Genomic DNA, 23,115 nt, shown 5'->3' with positions numbered 1-23,115 from the left:
AGAGCACATATGAACCACGAGCTGGACCCAGAGACAGAAGTGGGATGGATCGCCCTCGGCAATTGCAAAGCTCCTTTAGTAACCCCCATCTAACACCCAATCAGAGTTGTAAGGCAGGGACACAAGTCTCTGAAGAACTGAAAATGAGTTATCGTAGAAGGCACCGAAGAGGCGCATGGAGGGAGAAGGTAGGCTTTAACACAAATGGAGAAGGCTATCTGAAGATGCGGAGTCAAAGCCATCTTTAAGAAAATGTTTCACAGGGAAAAATGGGCTGATCATGTGTCAGTGGTGACCGATGATGACAGGTGAGCAGATGGAGCGTGCCACTTGCATCCTCTAAAGGTCAGGAGAAATCGAAACAGCCTCCGGGGCGTGGAGAGCCTTAGATACATCCTGCCAAATTAATGAGAGCTCGCTCACAGGCAGGAGCAGCACCGGACAGGCAGGTATGGATGGGCTATAAACTGTATATTCTGACAGAGAACATCCAAACTGAGGAGATTGCAGACCCACTTCACTTTCAGCAGAAAGCACATGTGCTGGGGCAGCTCTCCAAGGACTGATGCTTCAGAAGGAAATTCCCTGGAGGCAGAGACTGTCTCACTTCTGTTTGTATAACCGCAGCACCTAACAAAATGCCTGGCACATAACTCTTTAAAAGAAATTTTTTTTTGTTGAATGATTGAAGTTAAAAAGACTTTTTGCTTTTAGTTTGGATAATATGGAAACATTATTTTCCAACCGCCTCCCCAACTCCTGCCACGTGAACTTATTGTTAAGAGGAATTAAAATAGATATGATTCAGTGGATAGCATATGTAACCTTCCTCTTATATGTTGAAAGATGTGCTACAACTTTAGTCATTCGGAACCAACACTGTCCACGTCATCTCTCGCCTGTGTTCACTTATCTGACTTGTATTGTCCTTTTTGTTTTTATTTACATTAAGGTCTCTGTTCACGCTATACTGCAACAGTTCACATGAGTCTTCCCATGCTAAAAAGATTACTTTTGATTTTTATGTTTATAAGGAAAACAAGGTGACTAAATCTGGTTTCTGTCTTCATTCAGTAGTAGACGTTAACTGAGTCAGAGTCTAACAAATGAGGTCTTAGTCAATATAATACTTTTAAGGAATGTTTACCAAAATACTCAAATCTTGACTTTTTAAAAATAATTTTGTCCTGTACAAAGAGCCTATCAAATTATATTTAAATTATTTTAAAGAGAATTTTTAGATGTTGAAATTTTTTAAAAATTTTATGTCTAGGCCTGGCATTTCAATTTAACAAATAGTTCTTGTCTTATATATTTTATAATTTTTATCATTTAAAACTCTTTACTTTAAGCTACTCTTAACACCAATTTCTTTTTAATATTTACCAGTAATGATTTTTATTATATCTCAATAGTTAAGATAAGATCCTTGAAAAACTCACATTCTTTAAAGAGATGCAAAAAGTTTCTTGGCTATAAAAAGTAAAAAAATAAAAACTTTGTCAAATTCCAGAAGACTTGCTTACTGAAGTTTTTCATTTTTCTGATTTATTAAGGCATTAATCTTTTACATAATCCAGGCTAAAAATTCCAATGCCAACTGAAATAGATGAGCTATCAATGGTGAACCAAGATGCCTATATTCTATATGCTCAGGTACATAAGTCATTTTTGATACGGTTATACTTCCTGTCCACAACTTTCATTTACTGGGCATATTGTAGAATCTACTTTCAAACGATAATACCTGTGGAGGTTCACAAACTTTGATCTCCTCCAATTTTAATTGCCATATTCATGACCTTCTTAAAAAAGAAAACCATCCCTTAAAAACAAAAGCAATTCTCTCAAACTACACTGAAAACTAACTGCAAGACCAAAAGGGAAACGGCTATTTTATTCAGAAAACAACAATACAGTATGCATTTCTTCCTTTAACACCCCCCTGAAAGAGAGTATACATCAGAAGTGTAGAATCAATAGCTTAATGATCAGGGACTGCTTTAGGATCACGATCAATAAGTTCCTTATCAAGAGTTGGGTAATGAAACCAGGGTCCATCCCCTCTTCCTCGCATAAGTTTTTCTGTTTCCAGACATTTCAACCTGTAAGAAACAGAATCCTTAAATTAAACTTCAAGCACTGAGAGAACTCCCATTACAAATGTAAACAATTCCTTTCATCACAAAGTACAATCACTAGCTAGTCTTATACAAATGAAAAATACCTGATTCTCTCCAAGGACAGACGCACACATGCTTGAATTGTAGACCACTCTACACAAAAAAATCTGAGAGTAATTTTTAACTTCTGCTCATTCAGGCAACCTTTTATCGTCAAACAATCTCCTCCACCCATTCCCTCCTCTGTTCCCACTACTGATACCCTTATCTGGGTCACTGTCACTTTCACTGGGATAATGGCCATCTCCATGGGGTCTGTGATTTCACTATTCCTACCCAACAATCTATGTCAAGCCAAAAAAGGAAAAGTCTTCTTCCTCCTTAACCAGGTCATCCTATGCCTATACTAACTCCCTATCTGGAGCACCCTGATGGAGACAGAAAATCTTAATTGTAAATTTTATTATCCTTGCTCTTTTCTCCCTATTTCCCCAGAGCATCCCCATCTTCTTTGTACTAGACCTTACCTTGCACTTTACTGAGAAAATAAAGGTCATTCTTGTGAGCCCCATTCTTTCCCCATACTCTACAACACAAAACTCCCATGATATCACCTTCCCTCTCTAATTCTCTTCTCCTTTCCTGATTAGATGGACTTTATCTTTACCAAGATCAAACCCTCTTCTTACCGTGAGATCCTATTCTCTCCTGTATACTTTGACAAACTGTCTCCACAATTGTCTCCCGTATTCCCCATTTATCTTCAATCTGTCCCTATCAACTGGTTCATTTTCTTAAAAATATCCTTATAGGGCACTTGAGCCTATCATCCCCTCAAGTTATTATCCTACTGTATATCTCTTTCCTTTCACAACCAAACTCCTAGAAAAAGGCATCTACATTTATTGTCTCCAATTCCTCTCCTCTTATTCAATTCTCAATCCCTGCAATCTGTCTTCTTTTATCTCATCACTCAACCAAAACTTCTCTATCTCATTTCTCCTCCTTCTTTACCTCTGTGTAACATCTAACACTGCTGACCACCCTACCCTCTTGAATATTCTCTCCTCTGTGCTACTTCAAGGCACTCCTCTCTCTCTTGTTCTCCTAACCTACATGAGCACTCTTCTATCTCCTTTGCTGGATCTTCATCCAAATTCCCTAACTTGGGTATAACCGAAGGCTCTGTCCCTGGGACCTCTTATCTAGGTGACCTCATCAGTTTCCCTAGGTTCAATTATTGTAATTACACCGATGACTCATAGTTCTAAATTTCAAGTCCTGGTCTATCTCCTGAACTCCACTCCCACATCACCAACACAGGTAGCTCTAGTTCAACATGCTAACAGAATTCCTCACCTTTCCACCAAAACACACCCCTCCCATTGGCTTTCCTATCTCTGCCAATGACCACTCTTCTACTCACTCAGGTGTCATTCTTCACTCCTTAATCTCTCTCTAGCTACATCTTATCAACTCCACCTCCATACCTCTCAGAAGTGTCCCTTTTTCTCCCCTTACAAAGGTACCACCGTCTGAAGGTTCACACCCTCATCAATTCACACCCAGACTTTTGTAACATCCTAGCATATGTTTCCCTGCCTCATGTCTTTCCCCTCATTAATCCATCTTCCCCACACAGCTACCAGAACTATTTCTAAAGCACAGGTCTGACCCTTGCTCAATAAGCTTCAGTGGCTCAAAATGCCCTTCACAAACTAGTTCCAATTTACTTTCTCAATTACGTATTACTTCCCTTCACACTCTTGATGGTCCAGCCGTGCCTACCTTCTTACTGTTCTTCCCACATAACAGTCTCCCTGCTATATCCATCTCCAGCCTTTGCATTGGCTGTTCTCCATACTTGGAAAGCTCTCCCTCCTCACTACTAACTCTTTTTAAAAATTTTTACTTTTTCTGAACTTAAGAAATAAAACAAGCATTTCCATAACATAGTACAGGAGGAAAAAAAAAAGATGACTGCACATGAAGCTGCAAATTTATTATATACAACTTGCTACTCCTTTTAAACACATAACAAAATTATCATGTAACTTTGTTTTTTCCTTGTTTTTCCTCCCTTTCAGCTCTCCTACCCTACCCTGGAGATGGCTACCATTAGACATAAATATGTGTGTGCATATACATAAACGTAAAATCATTCAACAAACACTCCTAATTATCAGTTCTTTTTCTGGATACAGATAGCACCTTTCTTCATAGGTGCTTTGTAGTTAATTAGGGTATATATGGTGGTCAAAATGACTTGGTCACTCAAAGTTGTTCCTAAAACAGTATTTCTGTTATTATATACAACATTCTCTTGATTCTGCTCATTTCGGTCTTCATATACATGTCTATCCATGTTTTTCTAAGTTCATCGAACTCATCATTTCTTATAATATTCCATCACAATCACATACTACAACTTGTTCAGCCATTTCCCAAATGATGGGCATCCCTGCAATTTCCAATTCTTTGCTGCCATAAATATTTTAGAACACACAGGTTCTTTCTTTTTTCCCTAATCATCTTTGGAAACAGATCTAGTAATGGTAGTGTTGGGTGAAAGGGGACAGGCAGTTTAATAACTCTTTGGGCATAATTCCACATTGCTATCCAAAATGGCTGGTTCAGGTCACAGTTCCAACAGTGAATTAACATCCCAATTTTTCCACACCCCCTCCAACATTTGTAGCTTTCCCCTTCAATCATTTAAGCCAAACTGATAGGTGTAAAATGCTATCTCAAGGTTGTTTTAATTTGCATTTTCCTAATCAATAATGATTTTGAGCATTTTTTCATATGACTATAAACTGCTTTGATTTCTTCATCTGAAAACTGCCTGTCCATACCCTTTGACCACTTATCAATTGGGAAATGACTCGTACTTTTATAGATTTGACAAAGTTCTTTATGAACTCTGCAAATAAAAAAATGTAAAAGGAAGGAGGTTTAGCAGTACCAGATCTTAACTACATTAAAAGGTAGTAATTATCAAAACTATCTGGTCCAGACAAAGTTAAAACTAACATACATTTAATCAGAAGAGAAAAATAGGGAAACTACTGTTGTAGACTACTTAAAATAACTAGACAGTATAAGGTCGGAATACTGCTGTGATATAGGAAACAAACAATGGGTTGGTGGACTTAGAAAAATAGAGAAAGACTTGTACCTATGAAAGAAGACGTTATTCACCTTCAAAGAAACAGAGGATAAACAAGTACAATATGGTCTTAGAGGCATATGAATGTATATATCTATATATGAGTATGATTATAGATATCTAAGTATATATGTGTATATATATGTATGTGTGTGTGTGTGTGCGTATATATATATATATATATATACGCACACACACACATAAACATATCCATGCTTAATTGTAGCCTTCTTGGGGGGATTTGGGGGGGAGGGGGGGGAGAACAAAGTAAAAAGTACACAGCAGAGAACAAAAGAAAACTTACAAAAAGCTTGGAACACAATGTATAGTATTTATTATATAGGCTTTCTTGAAAACAAAACTGTTGTGTAATTTGAATCCTCTCACGTTCTGCTATGCACATGGCAATACTTTTTTTTCTTATTTTCCATTAAGTTTTAGTATTTAAGTTTATGTTTCTTTTTCTTTTATTATTGTGTATTTAAGTTTTAGGATTTAAGTTTAAAATAATTTTAAAATCTATCTGGTAATGGTTAAGAAACAGAAAAGTACATCAGTGGAATACAGTAGATATATAATATACAGCAGCATGTGACTGTAGTAACCTAATGTTTGACAAGTGTAAAAATTTAAGTTTTGGGGATAAGAATTCATTATCTGTTAAAAGATTGTTGGGAAAACTGGAAAGCAGTATGGCAGAAATTGGGCACAGACCAATATATCACACCATTTACCAAGATAAGGTCAAAATGAAATACATGACATAGATATAAATAGGGATATTACAAACACAGTGAAGAATATGGAACATATTACCTAGCAGATTTATGGATCAGTGAACAAATTATGAATAAACAAGACATAGAGAGGAGTGTGAGATGTAAAATGGGCAATTTTGATTGCATTAAATTAAAAAGGGTTCATACAAATAAAACAAATGTAGCCAAGATCAGAAGGAAAACGGAAAATTAAGGGAAAAATTTATAGACAGTTTCCCAGCTAAAGGTCTCATATCTCAAATACATAAAGAACTCTGTCAAATCTATAAGAACTCCACTGCCTCTTTACAGTCCCTAGACTCCTTCAAAACTCAACACAAGCATGATTTCCTATATGCGGCTTTTCTTGATGGCTATTAGTCTCATCACTTCCAAAATTATCTTCTATCTTTTTATGTACATATTGCCTTCCCCTATAGACTGTAAGCTCCTCGAGGGCAGGGATGGTTCCTTTCTTTGTCTTTGAATCCCCAGTGCTTAAAATAGTGTCTAGCACACAGGTGCTAAGTAAATGCTTCTTAATTAATGAAATGATGGTCGGATTCATTCTATTTCATTCACAATAATGGCTCAAGTTTATACAGAATTCTAAGGCTTAAAAACAACCCCATGAGGTATTGTAGCACAAGTCTTAGATTACAGACAAGGAAACTGAGGCTGAGTCACTAAGTGACTTAAGCAAAGTGTCACCACTAATGTCAAAGCCAGAATTGGAATTGAGGTTTCGTGACTCCAAGTCCAGAGCTCTTTCTACTCAACTCCGATGGCTTTCTCTACACAATCCCAGAACTGGAAGGCCATTTAAGCCAACCTTACCTGAAGTACAAATACAAATCCCACTTTAAAACTTCCTCCAATGATCATTTAGTTTCTGTGCTGGGACACTACCTTACAAAGAAGCCTATTCCATTTTTCACTGTGGAGAATACTGGACTTGGAATCAGGAAGACATGAGTTCAAGTTCCACTTCAGATACTTACTGTGTGACCCTAGGCAAGTCACTCAGCATTCTGAGTCTCAACTTCCTCACTGGTTAAATGGAGATCATTTACCCCACAAGGGAGCTGTGAGGATTAAGGGAGATAATATCAAACATTTTGTAAACCTTAAAGGCTTAGAAACCTTAAATGTTTTAGCCACAGGAAGTTTTTTATATTAAGTAAAAAATGTGACTCCTTTCCTCCTACTGGCTCTTGTTCTGGCCTCTGGAAGACAAATCCATTTGTCTTCTAGCTATTAGCTCTTCAAATACTTTTTAAAACAAACAGATGTTCACCCTAAATCTTTCTTCCACAGGGTATGGACTATCAACTGAGCACCACTGCACTCCTGGCCATGTGGTTTCATCCTCCTAAGGCATGGTCCCACAGTAGTGCTCCAGACTGACATCTTGTAAAGTATATCCCATGGGATCGAACCCAACAGTTTAGATGGGCTTTCACTGGCAGAGCACAACAGGGTTATTCCTTCTCTTGTTCCAGACACTATTAAAATTCAGTCATTCTTCACTAGGGATCCAAAGACAGAAAGAAAACAATCCCTTCCCTCAAGGAGCTTGCAATCTGTTCTGAGGCTCAAGAAGGAATGGATCTTTTCAGCAATCACACCATCCTTCTGACTTCAGTAAATTAAAAAGCATATCAACTGGTGTCAAGGTAGTATTTTCTGTACTCTGCACTGGTGTAGCTGATTTCACTTTCTACTATACCTTCCACAGAACTTCTGCTCTAGCCAGACTAATATTCTGAGGCCTTGCACAGGTTCTCAGACATCTCTCAAATGGCCAAACCCTTTTCTTCCAATCTTTGCAAGAACAATAAACCTTAAAGCCTATCCAATCATAAAAAGAACTGGCACTATTCGACAGTGCAGCTCACCCATGCCCACTCATCCCATGCCTCTCACCTGCCATCTCCCATGTCTAGGAAGGCACCTGTTCTTTGTCCTGGAAGTGTCTGTTACCCTTCTTTCCTCCCCTCTTGCTCCACTACCCACCATCTGGGATGATGGGTCTCAGGTTCACCTGGCCTCGCTCAGGGCCTAAATCTGGATAACACAAGAGCCCCCTACTGCCCCTTTTTCCGGAGCATATCAAGTGCAGAGATAAGTAGCAAGAGTTTCAAAGGACTTTATTTTAGCCCCAGGTGAGTGTCAGGCACTCATGTCCTTGATGATGGTGACAGATGGGCTTGTGGAAAGAGTTCTTTATTATTTCAATCCTTTAATCATTGATCAGTTGTATATAAACCAGCAAGGTCAGAATACAATGAAAACCAGCCTTTGAAACAGATCCTCCTCCCTCCTCCCCATGCCCAGAGTCTATTGTACCCAGATCTATCCTGTGAGTTGCTGACCCCACTGTATGCAGGCTTTCGAAGTCTGATGGCCTAGTCATCAAACAGCTTTCACCCAGCTCTGTTCCTTTTGTATGTGAGCAGCACGCTGAGGAAGCACAGAGTTGGCATTCCCTCCCTCCCCGCCAACCTAGGGACCTCGACAGTTTACCTCACATCAGCCTTTTCAGTTTCCAGCTGAAGGAGTGCCATGGTTTTTTCATAATTCTTTTCGGGAGGTTCATAAACATAACGAGCAATCCACCTGCTTATGGGGTGCTATGAGAGACAATGGTTCACATTAATTTCTTAATTCCATCATCCATCCACTCCTTCATTTCACATTCAAAAAAATTATTCCTGATAAGTAAAGAATTAGCAAAGACAAGAAACTTCAGCTAAAGAATTAATATTAAATTTTACTTCTTTTCTCCAATATAACTCATTTTGACTAAGAAAATAACCATTTGATTCTTTCAGGTATGATGCCCTATAATGCACGTAAAAACTATTTTTAAAACTACGATCTTTCGTTTTTGTAAATCAAATCCCGAGGCTCTTCCCAATTCCTCCTGTGCCTTCGTAAAACAGCGAAACAATTATCCTAATGGGTTAAAACATCAGCCGGCAAATTTGAGAATTAATTTTTAAAATTTGTATTGATAGCTTTTGTTTTTTACATGACTTTATTTCCTCAAATATCTCTCCCCCTTCCCTCCCCAGAAGGCCATCTCTAATAAGATACAAGAGAATAAAAGGAAATTCAGCAAAACAATCCATACATCAGCCAAGTCCTAAAGGATACAAAGAGGTCTCACAGCCTCCACAGTGCCGAGGGCACCTGCAAATCTCCCCCCAGGGCCAGCTTTAACAGCCACTGTAAGAAAATAGCATTTTGGGTGCCATTTGCTGTCAGTTCTTTCCTTGTTGTTGTACTGGTAACGTACAATGTTTTCCCAGCTCTCCATCATTTTGCATCAGTTCATAGAACTCTCCCCATGAGACCAGCCATCATTTCTTACACTACAGTAATATTCTATTACCTTCAAGTACCACATTCTGTTTAGCCAACCCCAAATCAATGGGCATCTACTCTGTTTGCAATTCTTTACTTCGAGAAGAAGCGCTGCTAAGAATATTTTGACGTGTGCAATTCCTTTCTATTTTGGGGAAGTGTTCAATGATTAAGAAAAGTACCTTGAGGTTAATCTTAATATCCATCTAGTCATTTAAAGATAATGGGGTTTTTAGATCATGTTTAATTCCTGTGGTTTTGAAATGGAAACACAACATTCTGAATTTTCTAGCAATTTTAAAAGATATTTAAAATAAAAAAAATCTGAATACCAGTAGATTAACTATAAAAAGTGGAAATATACATATTTAAATATACCAAAGTCTACAAACAATAAGAATGAAACCATAACAATGCTGTTTACAACGTCTTATTCATTTTGTTAATATCTAAATAAAAATTCAGTTGAATTCAACATTCATTTATTATGTCAGCAGTTTATGACACATAATAACCACTTAATGTGTGTCTATCATTGATCTTAAATGATAAAATGCCTACCTCTAAGGCAGGGGTTCTTAACCTCAATGAAGTTGGCTAGAGAAAAAAAATTTATTTTCACAAATGCCTAAATGAAATTTGGTACTTCCTTCAATTATTAATGTAGGCATCAAAACATTATTCTGAGAAGAGTTCCACTATGCCCAAAGGGCTACAAAAATGTGCATACCCTTTGATCCAGCAATAGCACTTCTAGGGCTATATCCCAAAGAGATCAAACAAATGGGAAAAGGACCCATATGTACAAAAATATACATAGCAGCTCTTTTTGTGGTGGCAAAGAATTGGAAATTGAGAGGATGCCCATCAACTGGGGAATGGCTGAGCAAGTTGTGGCATATGAATGTAATGGAATACTATTGTGCTGTAAGAAATGATGAACAGGCTGACTTCAGAAAAACCTGGAAAGACTTATATGGTCTGATGCTGAGTGAAGTGAGCAGAACCAAGAGGACTTTGTACACAATAACAGCCACGTTATGCAATGAGTAAGATTGTTAAACTGAACGTTTCTCAGCATTATGAGGATCTAAGACATTTCCAGAGGCCTCGGGATGGATAATACTGTTCACATTCAAAGAAAGAACTATGGAAGTCGAATCGCTATCACTTATTTTTACCTTCTGTTGAGTTTTGTTTCATCTTTCCGATGGTTCCTCGTATTGGTTTTAATTTTCACTTACAACTTCACTAATGTGAAAATGTTTAATGGGTATGTAAATGTAAAGCCTATATCAGATTGTGCGCTGTCTTGGGGAGGGTGGGGGGGAGGAAAAGGGAGAAAAATTGTCAACTCAAAAGCATATGGAAAAAATTAAAAAATTAAAAAAAAAGAGAAGAGTTCCATAGGTGCCAAACAGTCCATGACACAAAAAAGGTTTAAGAGACCCTGTTCTAAAGAGATCCCCCACAGACACCTTTATATTCTACTAGGATAAGACATATCATATGCATTAATACGTGTAATATTATAGGTCATTTGTCATGTGGGCAAAATGCTCTATGAAACTATGAGGAGGGAAAGAACACTTGGAGGGGAAAGATGAGGAAAAGGAAGGGAAGGCTTCATGAAGGAAGTGGTATCCACACTAACCTTTGACAGAAGAAAAAGATCCTGAAAGGTAGAAAAAATAATAACAGCAGCCAGCATTTCTCTACCGCTTTAAGGCTTGCAAAGCACTTTACAAATATTATTTTTATTTAATTCCCACAAGAACCCTAGGAGCTAAGGCTTATTACTGAAATGAGGAGGAAATGGATTCTCCCCATAAAAGATATCTAGTCATTGGCTAGAACACCAAGGACTTGAAGAGATCTGAATTAAAACTAGGAGTGTTTGGTTGGAGCCTGAATGTGCTGGTTCATGAAGTGCCATAAAAGCCAGGCTAAGAAGTTTATATAAATCAGAGGCAGCTACGGAAGGTTTCTGTGCCGTCAGAAGGAATATCCTGACAGACCTGTCCATAGGAAGACTCTTTTGCCAGCTGGGATGAAAGATGGATAAACTATCCCTATAACATCACTGTTCACAGAACAAATAGCAGCTGAAATAACTACACTCTATAACATTTGGGTTTCTGCACCAACCTTGTAGTACTCCCAGTGTTCTGGAACGTAGCCTTCTGGGATTTCTGCTAATTCAGCTTCGCCTGGTGGAAGACAATGGAGATTTTTAACACAATCACTAGAAACTCAGTATTATTTCCTCATCATTTTAAGCAAGAATCAAATCACTGCAACTTCAAGAGCCCAACTTTCCCAAGACTTGATAACTAATGAATATATCTGAAATTTTTCACTCATTTCAGTCTGGAGAGAAATCATTAATGGGAAATGTTTTTATTATATCCTTTTTAGCTTTCATGAGAGACTCTTTAGGGTTCAAAGGTGACAAAGCACCTTAGCAAAATTCCCCATGAATGTGGTGTTTGATGAAGTATCGGCTGTGGAGTGGGAGAAGGGCATAACAAATCATTCTGTTCCTTTCCACAGGTGACAGCTCCATGACCTCATCACTCTGAGGTCTCTCTTTGCATCCTGTGCCACTCTTTTCAATTTCCTTCCCCAAATCTTCCATAGGGGATCTTCCCCAGGTGCAGCAGACCATCCCCGCCACCTCTTAAATGTCCTGTGGACACCAGGGCGGCATCTATTCTGGCTGCATCACCAGCCCACCTCTACTTCCGGCAGATGTCCCCTTGGGGATGCCTTCTACAGTATTTCTGGTTCACAAGTCATAGATGATCACAAGATCACAGATCATCAGATCCTAGAGTCTGAGCTAGAAGGGACCTTAGAGGTCAGTCAAGACCTCTTCCTCCTACCCCCCCCCCAATTTTAGAGAGGAGGAAACTGAGACTCAGAGAGATGAAATGACTTGCCAATGTTCACCTGGCTAGTAAGTGCCTTCAGCAGGATTCAAAGATTCAAAGCAAGGCCTTCATGATTCCAAAGTCAGCATTCTCCCCACTCCACCGTGTCCCTCAACCTGTGTACATTTCTTTACCTTGCAGCCTACGTGCACCCACTCACTACATCCTTTCACGGCCCTGTGGATGATCTGCCATGCCACCAGGAAGTCTTTGATTCTCATGTACTACCTCACCTCTTCCCTTGCTGCTCCTCTCCCCCTCCCTTTCCACTTTCTCCCATGTTTGAAACTCTAGGGTTTTCTCTTACTCTTTCCTCACCTTTTACGCTACAGCATTAACAAGCCAGTGGATTCCACCTACAAAACTCTTTTGTACCCATTTCATCTGCTCCTATTTACTCCAGGCTACCTGAGGGCATTAACACCCACCTGAATTCTGACAGGCTTTCCTTCCCACCTGCACCCTCTCCTCCATCAATCAATCCATGCCACTGACATCACATTTATCTTTCTGCTGCAGAGAGCTAGTCACATGACTCCTCTGTTCAAAACTTTTCAATGGCCTCTTCTAGCTGAGTACATAAAGCTGAAACTTCTGCTATCTGGGGCCACACCACCATTCCAATCCCTGCTCCTCTCAGCCAAACTGGACTGGAGACACTTCATGCAGATGCTAAGACTTCCATCTCCCTGAAGTGCTCTTTCCCTGTTCCAAAAGCCTAGAATGTGCCTGGCTTTTATCTACCTATGGAATTACTACCTACTTCAAATGCCACCTGCTCCTTTGTGCCCTCCCTGATAATGCCCTTTGGCAAATAACGTATTTGAATTAGTTTGTATTGTTGTTATTGGGGCATATGTCCTCTCCTCCCATGAAATCAAGGAATGTGTCATCTCCCCTACGATTCAGCATTGGTCTGCACATATCAGGCACAGAATAAATGCCTGCAGAATTAACTATAAGAGTCCTTCTGTGAGTGTGTGGGGCATTCCATCACCACCACCCATAGTCAAGCCATGTATGTTTTCCAAGCCTACAAAATCTTGACAATCCATGAGTCAGTTCATAATTGTGGGATCACCTGTCCCAAAGTGGTAGATGGCTGTGCTGGCACAGAAGGGTTAATAGCAGCTAACTTCTTTAATGGGCATGTTCTTAAAATGTAAAATTAGAATCTTTTAAGTACAGCAAGGCATAGAGAGGCATTGGCTCAAGTCTCATCTTGCTTGGGGGAATGGAAGGTGTCTCTCTAAGATTCTAATTTGCAAAAAGGTTGCAGATCTACATTGGTAGAGGTGGAGAAAGCTCATATTTAAAAAGAACACTGCAGGAAGAGATTCTCAAGAGTCTACATTTAGATGAGAAATTTCTAACCTGGAGGAGTTTTCTATCTTCTATTAACCAACATTCATATCCCTGTAGTGCTTCAAATTTTCTAAAGAATTCTCTTCAGAACATGCCCGTGAGGTAGGCAGTACAAATACTAACTCTGTTTTAAAATAGGGAAACTAAGGTTCATAAAAGTGAAATGACTTGTAGGGTCACCAGCTAGTAAGTGCCAGAGACAGGATTTGAACCCAGGTCTCTCAACCCTGGTTCTGACCCTCTTACATCACAAATCCTCCACAAATGCTGGAAAAGGTATTATAAGATCATAGGATAATAGGTGTAATAACAATAATAATAGTAATAGTTTTAATATTTATATAAGTGCTTTAAGGTTTGCAGAGTGCTTTATGAATATTATCTCATCTGATCCTCAACAACCCTAGCGGACAGATGCTATTACTATCTTTATTTTACATATGAGGAAACTGAAGCAAACAGAGTTTAAATAACTGACTGGCCCAGGGTTACACAGCTAGTAAAGTGTCTAAGACAAGATTGAAACTCAGGTCTTCCTGACTCCAGGCCCAACCCTCTGTCTCCTGCTCCACCAGCTGCCTGAGAACCTGGAACTGGAGGGGGCCTTAGAGGTGCCTGGTCCATCTTAAGACCTATTCTGGCCTCATGTGGTTGTCTGTTGGTCCAGCTCACAGATTTCAGAAACCCCATGGGTGAAGTACTGAACCAAAGGCCTGTGCATAACTGTGGCTGGCATCAACTGCCTTAGTCTAGCCAGAAAAGACAATCTAGCTCAGGAAAATTAGGAGTTGGCAAGAAATTTAGGCTAAGAACAAACTTAACAGCACCTCTGTCTTCAATTTGCCAGGCAGCCACTTATGAGCTCATGGCTATCTGAGGGCAGCAGTAAGGCCCTGGGCTCCAAGAAAAGGACCAATAAATTTCCAGAATAAGCTCTGGAGCTAGTGAGCCTTCTCTCCCACTCTCTGCACTGCCCCTTTCCCAATCCCTGTCCTTTTCTTCCTCCTACCTGCCTCTCACCAATTACAATGCTCCAAGATCCCAAAGCAAACCTCTAGGAGCAGGTTACTACACTCTGCCTACCCACCCAGCATGGCCCTTGAACCCCTGGGAAATGAGGAAAAGTGGCCAAGCAGCACTGACACACTCCAGAAACATGACCTTTTATCTTGGATATTCCAACCCCCCCCCACACCAATGGAAGGCCTGCCTCCCTAGCAAGCTTAAGTGGCACAACAGACAGCTAGCTAGGGAACTGGTAGATGCTAGACTGGAGATGCACATCTCACGGCCCACTGCAAACTCCCCATCTCCTTGCCTCAGCTGGCCAGAAACAATATCCTTCAATAGATCTTATTAAGTTTGGTAGATATAGAAATTTTGTGATTAAGTTGTCTTTTCCTCTCTAGTCATGGCTGCTAAATTACCACAAAACTGTTCATTCAAGAAAAATTTGCTACTAAGCAAAAGGGAAAAATGAGTAGCAGATCTGATCAATCTCCTTTTCATTTACCCCTATTGACCAACACCAAACACCACCCCACACATTCATAGTCCAACTTGCCTTATTTTACAAATAAAGAAAAGAGACCAAAGAGGTTAAATCATTTACTTGCCCAACATCACACCCAGATAACGAACAGCTGAGCAGGAATTTAAACCCAAGTCCTGAATCCAAATTCAGATTTCTTCCACTACACCACCACTACACCACTCCATTCATAGAGACAGCTAAGAGCTAGCTGTTTACATCTAATTCCCAAGTGTCAGCTCAAACTACCATACTAAAGACCATTTTCATTGCGACATTCATATAAAAATATTTTTAAAGCTTACCAATGAATATGTTCACCAATGTTATGACAACTGCTACTGGAATTCCAGTCAATAATAAATAAAATCTCTGTAAGATAAAGAAAATAAAATGCATCACATAATGGATTTCTAGGTCACACTTGTATTTATTATCTGATACCTTTCCATATAGCTTCACCAGACCCTCTTCTACCCCAACACCACTCCCTCACTCCCTGAAAAATAACAACAATCACCCCCACCAAGTACTGAGCTTTTCCCTTCACTGGCTTTAAGGTGACCTTCAGCACCACCAGCAGAAAAAAGCAAGGATCAAGGGAAGCTGGCAGAACAACAGAAGCAGGGGCAAGGCAAGATATGCTATGAAGCTGATCAAATCTAAAAACTAAATAATTTCTGTCTCCTTTCCTTCTCTATGTTTTCAAACCATTCAGTGTTTGACCACTGAAAATGCTAAAATTCTTGGTAGGTATATTATTTTTATTCCTATTAAAATCTTTTGTACAAGTACATTCAAATATATTTTTAAGACTCACTAAAAACTATACCCTTTGACCCAGCAATAGCACTTCTAGAGCTGTATCCCAGAGATCATATAAATGGGAAAAGGACCCACATGTACAAAAATATTTACAGCAGCTCTTTTTGTGGTGACAAAGAACTGGAAATTAAGAGGATGTCCATCCATTGGGGAATGGCTGAACAAGTTGTGTAATATGAATATAATGGAATACCATTGCGCTATAAGAAATGATGAACTTCAGAAAAGACTTGTATGGTCTGATGCTGAGTGAAGCGAGCAGAACCAGGAGAACCTTGTACACAGTAACAGCCATGTTGTGGGATGACTTATACTGACAAACTTAAATCTTCTCAGCAATACAAGGATCTAAGACATCTCCAAAGGCCTTGTGATGGAAAATGCTATCCACAAAGAAGAAAAAGCTATGGAATTTGAATGTAGATCGAAGCATACTATTTGTTATTTTTTTCTTCTGTTGTGTTTTGTTTTCTCTTTCTGGTGGTTCCTCCGATTGGTTCTAATTCTTCCTTACAACATCACTAATGTGAAAATATGTTTAATAGGAATGTACACATACAGCCTCTATCAGATTGTGTGCCGTCTTAGGGCACGAAGTGGGGAAGGAAGGGGAGAAAAATTTAAAACTCAAAAGCTTATGGAAGTGATTGTTGATAATTCAAAATAAATTAATTAAAAATTTTTTTAAAAGTGCAAAAGAAGACTAAGCAATCTTTTGTTTCATTCCAAAACCCTAAGGCTTCAGAAGACACTTTCAGAGGCAGCCTCTATCCGGTGAAGGGCCTTTATCCACTGAGCAAAGCTGGTCCCCAGACATCCAGTTTATAATTAGGCCTGGACTCAAAGTCTGTCTGTAAACTTTACTATGACTATGGTTATTATTAATAGAATGATCACAACAAGAACTGGATCCTGATAAAAGAGATGACTGAGGGCAGTTGGGCTTTTGGCAGGGCACAAGAGCTGGAGGGGGACAAGGGAAAAGATGGTTAATCATTAGGTTCCTAGCAATGGCTGAGAGTCAAGGGTCTTAACCATCAATTAGCTCTTAAAGACCCCACAGTATCTCCTGAAAATGGCCCTGTCCTAAGCACACAGGTAGCACCCTCTCAACTGGCATCACAACTCTCACAGAGTTAGTGATGAAAATAACAGATCAGTTTACCTCACTCTACAAAATAACTGTGTTCCTAAACTTGAAAAGTGAACATTCCAACAATCTTGTGATACCTCAGGGTAGGAACTCCCTCCAAAAATACCTATCACTGCATCTCCAGGCCTTCTAGATATTCTAAGAGCTATGATTGCCAGTTTTCATCATCCTGCATTAGACCTCATAATGAAATTCTCTGAACTTAGTTATACTGTTTTATAAACAAAATTGCAGAAATCAAATCCTATCATATATGCAATAAGTTTATTGTTGTTCATTCATTTCAATAGTGTCTGACTCTTTGTGACCCCATTTGGAGTTTTCTTGGCAAAGATACTGGAGTGGTTTGCCATTTCCTTCTGCAGGTCATTTTACAGATGAGGAAACTGAGGCAAACTGGGCGAAGTGACTTGCCCAGGGTCACACAGCTACTAAGTGTTTGAAGCCAGATTTGAACTCAAGTCTTCCTGTCTCCAGGTCTGGCACTTCATCCACTATACCACCTCGCTGCCCCATGTAATAAGTTGCTTCCATATTTAAGAAAAACCTGAATACAATTTTCATATATATATATATATATATATATATATATATATATATACATATATATATACATATATATAAAATAATAAATATCATTATAATAAGTAATGTTTGTAATGCAAATAATCACTGCCTGATTTATTCTCTTAGTATACTGTTTTTCTTAAAGCAGGAAGTATATACACTATAATTTAATCTTGGAAGGCAAAAGATCATTTGAAAGCTGAACTGCAATTTAAATGTGATCTTTCATTTCAATTAGCAAAAGCTCCCAATCAGATAATATTCTATGGCATACAAAACTTTCCTCACAACAATATAGTGGGGTAAGTGGTACAACCATCATTACTTTCATCCTACAGATGAGAAAACTGAAGACATCACAGATTGGTTCAGCAATTTGTTCAAGGTCATACTGTGAGTTAGTGGAGGAGCTATGGCTAAAATCTAGGCCTCTTGCTTCCAATCCCACCCCCTTTACACTAGATCACACTCAGATGCAACGCCTGTTCTTTTTGGTATTATTGTTATCAGTGTGATTTCACTTCTAATAAAAGATGTGGGTTTTTTAAATTAATTTATTTTTAGTTTTCAACATTCACTTCTATAAGCTTTCTTGAGTTTAAATTTTTCCTCCTCCCTCCCCTCCCCAAGATGGCATGAAATCTGATATAGGCTCTACATACACATTCCTACTGAACATATTTTCACATTAGTCACATCGTGAAGAATTAGAACCTGTAGGAGGAACCACAAGAAAGAAGAAATAAAACAGGAAAAAAAAACCAAAATATGCATTCAAACTCCACAGATCTTTTTTCTGGATATGTACAACATTTTCCCATCATGAGACTTTTGGAGATGTCTTAGATCCTAGCATTGCTGAGAAGAGCTAAATCTATCAAAATTAGTCATCACATAGTGTGGCTGTTGTTGCGTACAACGTTCTCTTGGTTCTGCTCACTTCACTCAGCATCATTCCATACAAGTCTTTCCAGGTCTTTCTGAAGTCTGCCTGCTCATCGTTTCTTATAGCACAATAGTATTCCACTATATTCATATACCACAACTTGTTCAGCCATTTCCCAATTGATGGGCATCTCCTCAATTTCCAGTTCTTAGCCACCAACAAAAAGAGCTGCTATAAATATTTTTGTACATGTGGGTCCTTTTCCCATTTTTATGATCTCTTCGGAATACAGCCCTAGAAGTGGTATTGATGGGTCAAAGGGTATGCACAGATTTACAGCCTTTTGGGCAAAGCCCCAAATTGCTCTTCAAAATGGCTGGATCACTTCACAACTCCACCAACAATGCATTAGTATTCCAATTTTCCCACATCTTCTCCAACATTTTTCATTACCCTGTTTTGTCATGTTAGCCAATCTGATAGGTGTCATGTGGTACCTCAGAATCATTTTGATTTGCATCTCTCTAATCAATAGTGATTTAGAGCATTTTTTCTTATGACTATAAACTGTTTTGATTTCTTCATCTGAAAACTGCCTGTTCATATCCTCTTGACCATTTATCAATTGGGGACAGACTTGTACTCTTATAAATTTGACTTAGTTCTCTATATATTTCAGAAATGAGGCCTAAAAGATGTGTTCTTGAAAAGTGAATAAAATCTCTGTAAAACAGCATCCTGCCTTAGATGCACCAGGGGAGCGGAGTAAGTAAGGGAATCATACGTTAAGTAATTCTGGTAGGTGTGAATATGAAATCTTACTTTATATTATTTCATACTGAGGGTTCCACAGGAACTCCTCTTTAAAAGGAGGTGTTAACAATTACTGAAGCATCAACGTCTCTGTAAAGTGGCTCTGGATCTTCTAAGGCAAGAAAAAAAACCGAAAAATGCCTCACATTCTAAGATAAACAAAGCACATTACTTATGTAAATCAGGTACTTAGTTTTAACATTTAAAAACAGTAGCAGAAAGAAACTTACCAACAACTTAAAAAATCTCTTGTCATAAAATTCAGAAGCTTTGATGACAAACATTTTCTTCCCATGGCCTCCACTATGTCGGACTGGGGCTAGAAACAAGAAAGCAGGCAATCGGCACTGTTTAAGTGTGTCAAGAGTGGAGAGACGGCCTGCTGGATGGCAGAAAGGCCAAAGTCAAGTCCAGTCTTAGATGTCCAGGCTGTGACCCTTGATCCAGAGGGCTTAGGCTAGTAAACTAATTCCACAGTAGAACATGAATATATTATTACACCCATTAGGCACTTAGGGCCTTTGTTCTCAGGAATCATATTTAAGGGATATTTTCTTTTCTTTTTTTCTCAGAGGAAGTTGGGGAAGGAGAGTCCCTACTCTCTGTTCGCCTTTGGAGCTAGCCTTGTTATAGCTAGCCCATTGCCAGGACCAGCTAGCCCCGGCCCTGGTTTGATAAATCTCCCAGATTCATGCTCCTCTATCCACTCCCATACCCACTTGCCCGGTAGCACTCTTCTCTCCTCCCTCTGCTCCAAAACATAAAGAAACCAAAGACTGTTTTCACTGGATCTACCCCATTGCCAAGTTCTGCTGCCCAAGTGTTAGCAATCTAGGTCTCCTTCCCAAACCCCAAATGTGATGATAATACAACCACTCCCTGGGTCAGCACTGGCAGACAGGAATACTCAGGGTGGGCAAAAGGGACAAATAAGGAATTGTGGGAAGCACTCTGTGGATCTGTGCCATCTGAGACATGAATGCTGGTATTTCCTTCCATGGTACATACAGATCATAGCTCATCTCTACTCTTTAATCCTGTGTCCTTCTCCATCTCACCTGAAACCTTTTTGGATCTGTTCACCCAACAAAATAGGGACCCTTCCCTAGATTTCTTCCCATTGTGTTGGCATCACTGGGCCAACTATGCTGTGCCCTGTTCTCCCTCCCACGTTCCTACAGTAGACCAGCCTACGTGCCCTCTTTTCTGGTCACACACCACTCTCTTCAATAATATCTTTTGCGTCAGAACATATGTGCATGTGCCCATGAATGTAAACGCTGGGACTGTGGGTGGTCCTGTGCCACAATGTGAGCAAGGGAACTGGGATGCGGGGCAGATGGTAAGAGTCTGAGAAAGGGCCGCTCCTGGGATAGCAGGCCATGTCTAAACACAGTGGCAGCAGTAGCAGCCATGAGCCAAGTGAGCATACAGATATCTCAGGCCAGAGTAAGGCACAAAGTTCAAACCATCTGTGCTAAGCCTAGAATAGGAAGGATGAGAACCAAGTATCAAATAAAAGCAGGAAGATGAAAATGTGGGTAGGTGGGCAGGCAGTTATAAATGATGAAATTCTAAAGAAACGAAAGGACAGAGCAAAGGAGGCAGAACAGATGAAGAACACCAAAAACAATTTGATATTTAGGTGGCCAGGATTTTATTATATACTTCTCACTTGGGCAAAACCCCATCCCTATGAACCGAGTAAACTCAGGGCTTGCTGGCGAGTATGTGTAATAAGGGAGTGCATCTCAGCAATCCCAACAGTACACGGGAGGAAGATTTAAATGTAACTACACATACACATTTGTACAACCTTAACTTGCCTTCATCTTGATTAAAACTCTGCTCATCCTACTTTTGTCCTTGTCTACTCAATTTTCAGCTCACCACTCTTAACATGGTCCTTAAATACACTGAATGACTCCCTGCCAATTCCACACTAAAGAATACATTATGTGAACTCAAAAAAAAAAAAACCTGGGTGAAATATTTAAAGTTGTAAACTGTAGATAAAGAGCATGAAAACTGAAAATATAAGTGGAGAATGTGGGTTCAAATCCCAACTCTACTGCTTACTACCCATGTGACCTTGGGCAGGCCCCGTAAACTCTATGGGCTCACGGTGCAGTGCAGAGTGCTGGGCCTGAGGTCAGGAAGACCTGAGTTCAAATCCAGCCTCAGACACTTCATAGCTGTGTGACCTTGGGCAAGTCACTTAACCCTGTTTGCCTGTAAAATGATCTACAGAAGGAAATGGCAAACCACTTCAGTATGTTGCCAAAGAAACCCCAAATGGGGTCACAAAGAGTTGGACACAAGTGAAATGACTAAACAACAAAAAAATTAGGAGGATGGATATGACCTCTAGCTTGAATTGAACTGACTCAAAATCCAGTCCTCTATTTCACTGCATTCCAAGAGTCCTGGATTCTAGCTGCTGATATCTCAGAGAAATCAGCAAAAGCAAAAAGACAAAGTAATAGAGAAGAAAGAAAACAGGGACTGGGTTAGCAGGAGACTTGTTCCAGCTCAGCTACTATCTTACAACGTACATGATAAGGGAAAATCAACTCGGCCAAGTCAGACTTTAAAGCCAGCTCGGTACCACTCCCGTGCACCATTTACATTCATAATGTGTACAGAAGATAAAAACAAGCCAGAAAAACCATCCCTGTCCTCAAGGGGTTTATATTCTACTGGGGGACACCACCTGAGTCCAGCCTGTTCTACGGACGTTCTGGGGGCAGACTAGGGGCCGATGGTCACCTCTGCCCCCTTGGCTAAGGACGGCTTGGCCAAAATCCCTTCCAGAAGGCTTCTGACAAAGCCAAAGAGCTGGTTCTCCCCCAGGAGGCAAGGCAGACTTGGAGGTTCGTGCCCAACTATAGGCACCCCATTTTAGGAAAAGAACTCAGTCTGGAGGACGGCCAAGGTGGGTAGGGGGCTACAGACTGTGAGCTCACGGCAAGGATTTTCAAGGCTACCAAGTCCAAGCCTCTCATTTTTCAGTTGTGGAAACTGAGGCCCATGGAGGGAACACTGCTTTGCTTCTAGGTAGGAGTAAATGAATACCCGAATTCAAATTCTGCCCCTGACGCTTACAAGCTGTGTGACCCTGGGCAAGTCTCTGCCTCCGTCTCCTCGGTTGTAAAATGGGGATTAGTAACACCTGCCTGCAGCAATGTAATGTAGGATCGAAGGAGATAATACTTGTAAAGCGCTCTGCAAAGCCTACGGCGCTATCAGCATGCTAGCTGTTTGCTCTTATTATTAGTTACTGCCCGAGGTCCCTCCGCGAGACGGTGGACAGGCAGGCCCTCGAAGGCTCCTCGGCCCCGCCGCGCTCCTCCCTCCCTCCCCGGCTCGCCGAGGCCCGGCCAAGGTCACCGCGGGGCCGCTGGGCCCTCCACACGCCGCCCGGCACCTACCCACGGAGCCCGCGCCCGGAACGCTCCGGGTCAGCAAGCCGCCGAGGCGCAGCTGCGGCCCGAGCCCGCGGCGGGTCAGGACCAGGCCGGCTCGGGTCGCCGCCGAGGCCGAGGCCGAAGCCCGCAGCAAGAGGCTCATCGCCACCATGGCCGCTCTAGGCTTTCTGTCAGGACGCCGAGAGGCCTGGAGCC

At 40.3% G+C, this 23,115-nt stretch overlaps 1 protein-coding gene across 1 annotated transcript; it reads right to left on the bottom strand.

The window, feature by feature from the left end:
• Positions 1-1,878: 1,878 nt before the first annotated feature.
• Positions 1,879-23,115, bottom strand: NDUFB5 (NADH:ubiquinone oxidoreductase subunit B5). The gene is made up of 6 exons (XM_020980755.2): positions 22,924-23,115; positions 19,723-19,811; positions 15,554-15,620; positions 11,568-11,629; positions 8,577-8,683; positions 1,879-2,105 (listed from the first exon to the last, which is right to left on the bottom strand). Exons 1-6 carry the CDS (start codon positions 23,069-23,071, stop codon positions 1,985-1,987), a joined length of 594 nt encoding a protein of 197 aa, XP_020836414.1. The 5' UTR covers positions 23,072-23,115; the 3' UTR covers positions 1,879-1,984.

The sequence above is a fragment of the Phascolarctos cinereus genome, unplaced genomic scaffold (genome assembly GCF_003287225.1).
Source record: "Phascolarctos cinereus isolate Bilbo 61053 unplaced genomic scaffold, phaCin_HiC Scaffold_7;HRSCAF=346, whole genome shotgun sequence".
Classification (NCBI taxonomy): Eukaryota; Metazoa; Chordata; class Mammalia; order Diprotodontia; family Phascolarctidae; genus Phascolarctos; species Phascolarctos cinereus.
Note: the sequence above shows the minus strand (reverse complement) of the source record. Positions and strands in the feature narration are given on the sequence as shown.

Coding starts and splice junctions, on each gene's coding strand:
- NDUFB5 (XM_020980755.2), bottom strand. CDS start 23,071: ATGGTGGCGATGAGCCTCTTGCTGCGGGCTTCGGCCTCGGCCTCGGCG. Junction 15,621..19,722: donor AGAGATTTTTTAAGTTGTTG/GTAAGTTTCTTT, acceptor TTTATCTTACAG/AGATTTTATTTATTATTGAC. Junction 2,106..8,576: donor ACTGAAAAGGCTGATGTGAG/GTAAACTGTCGA, acceptor TGTTTCTTACAG/GTTGAAATGTCTGGAAACAG.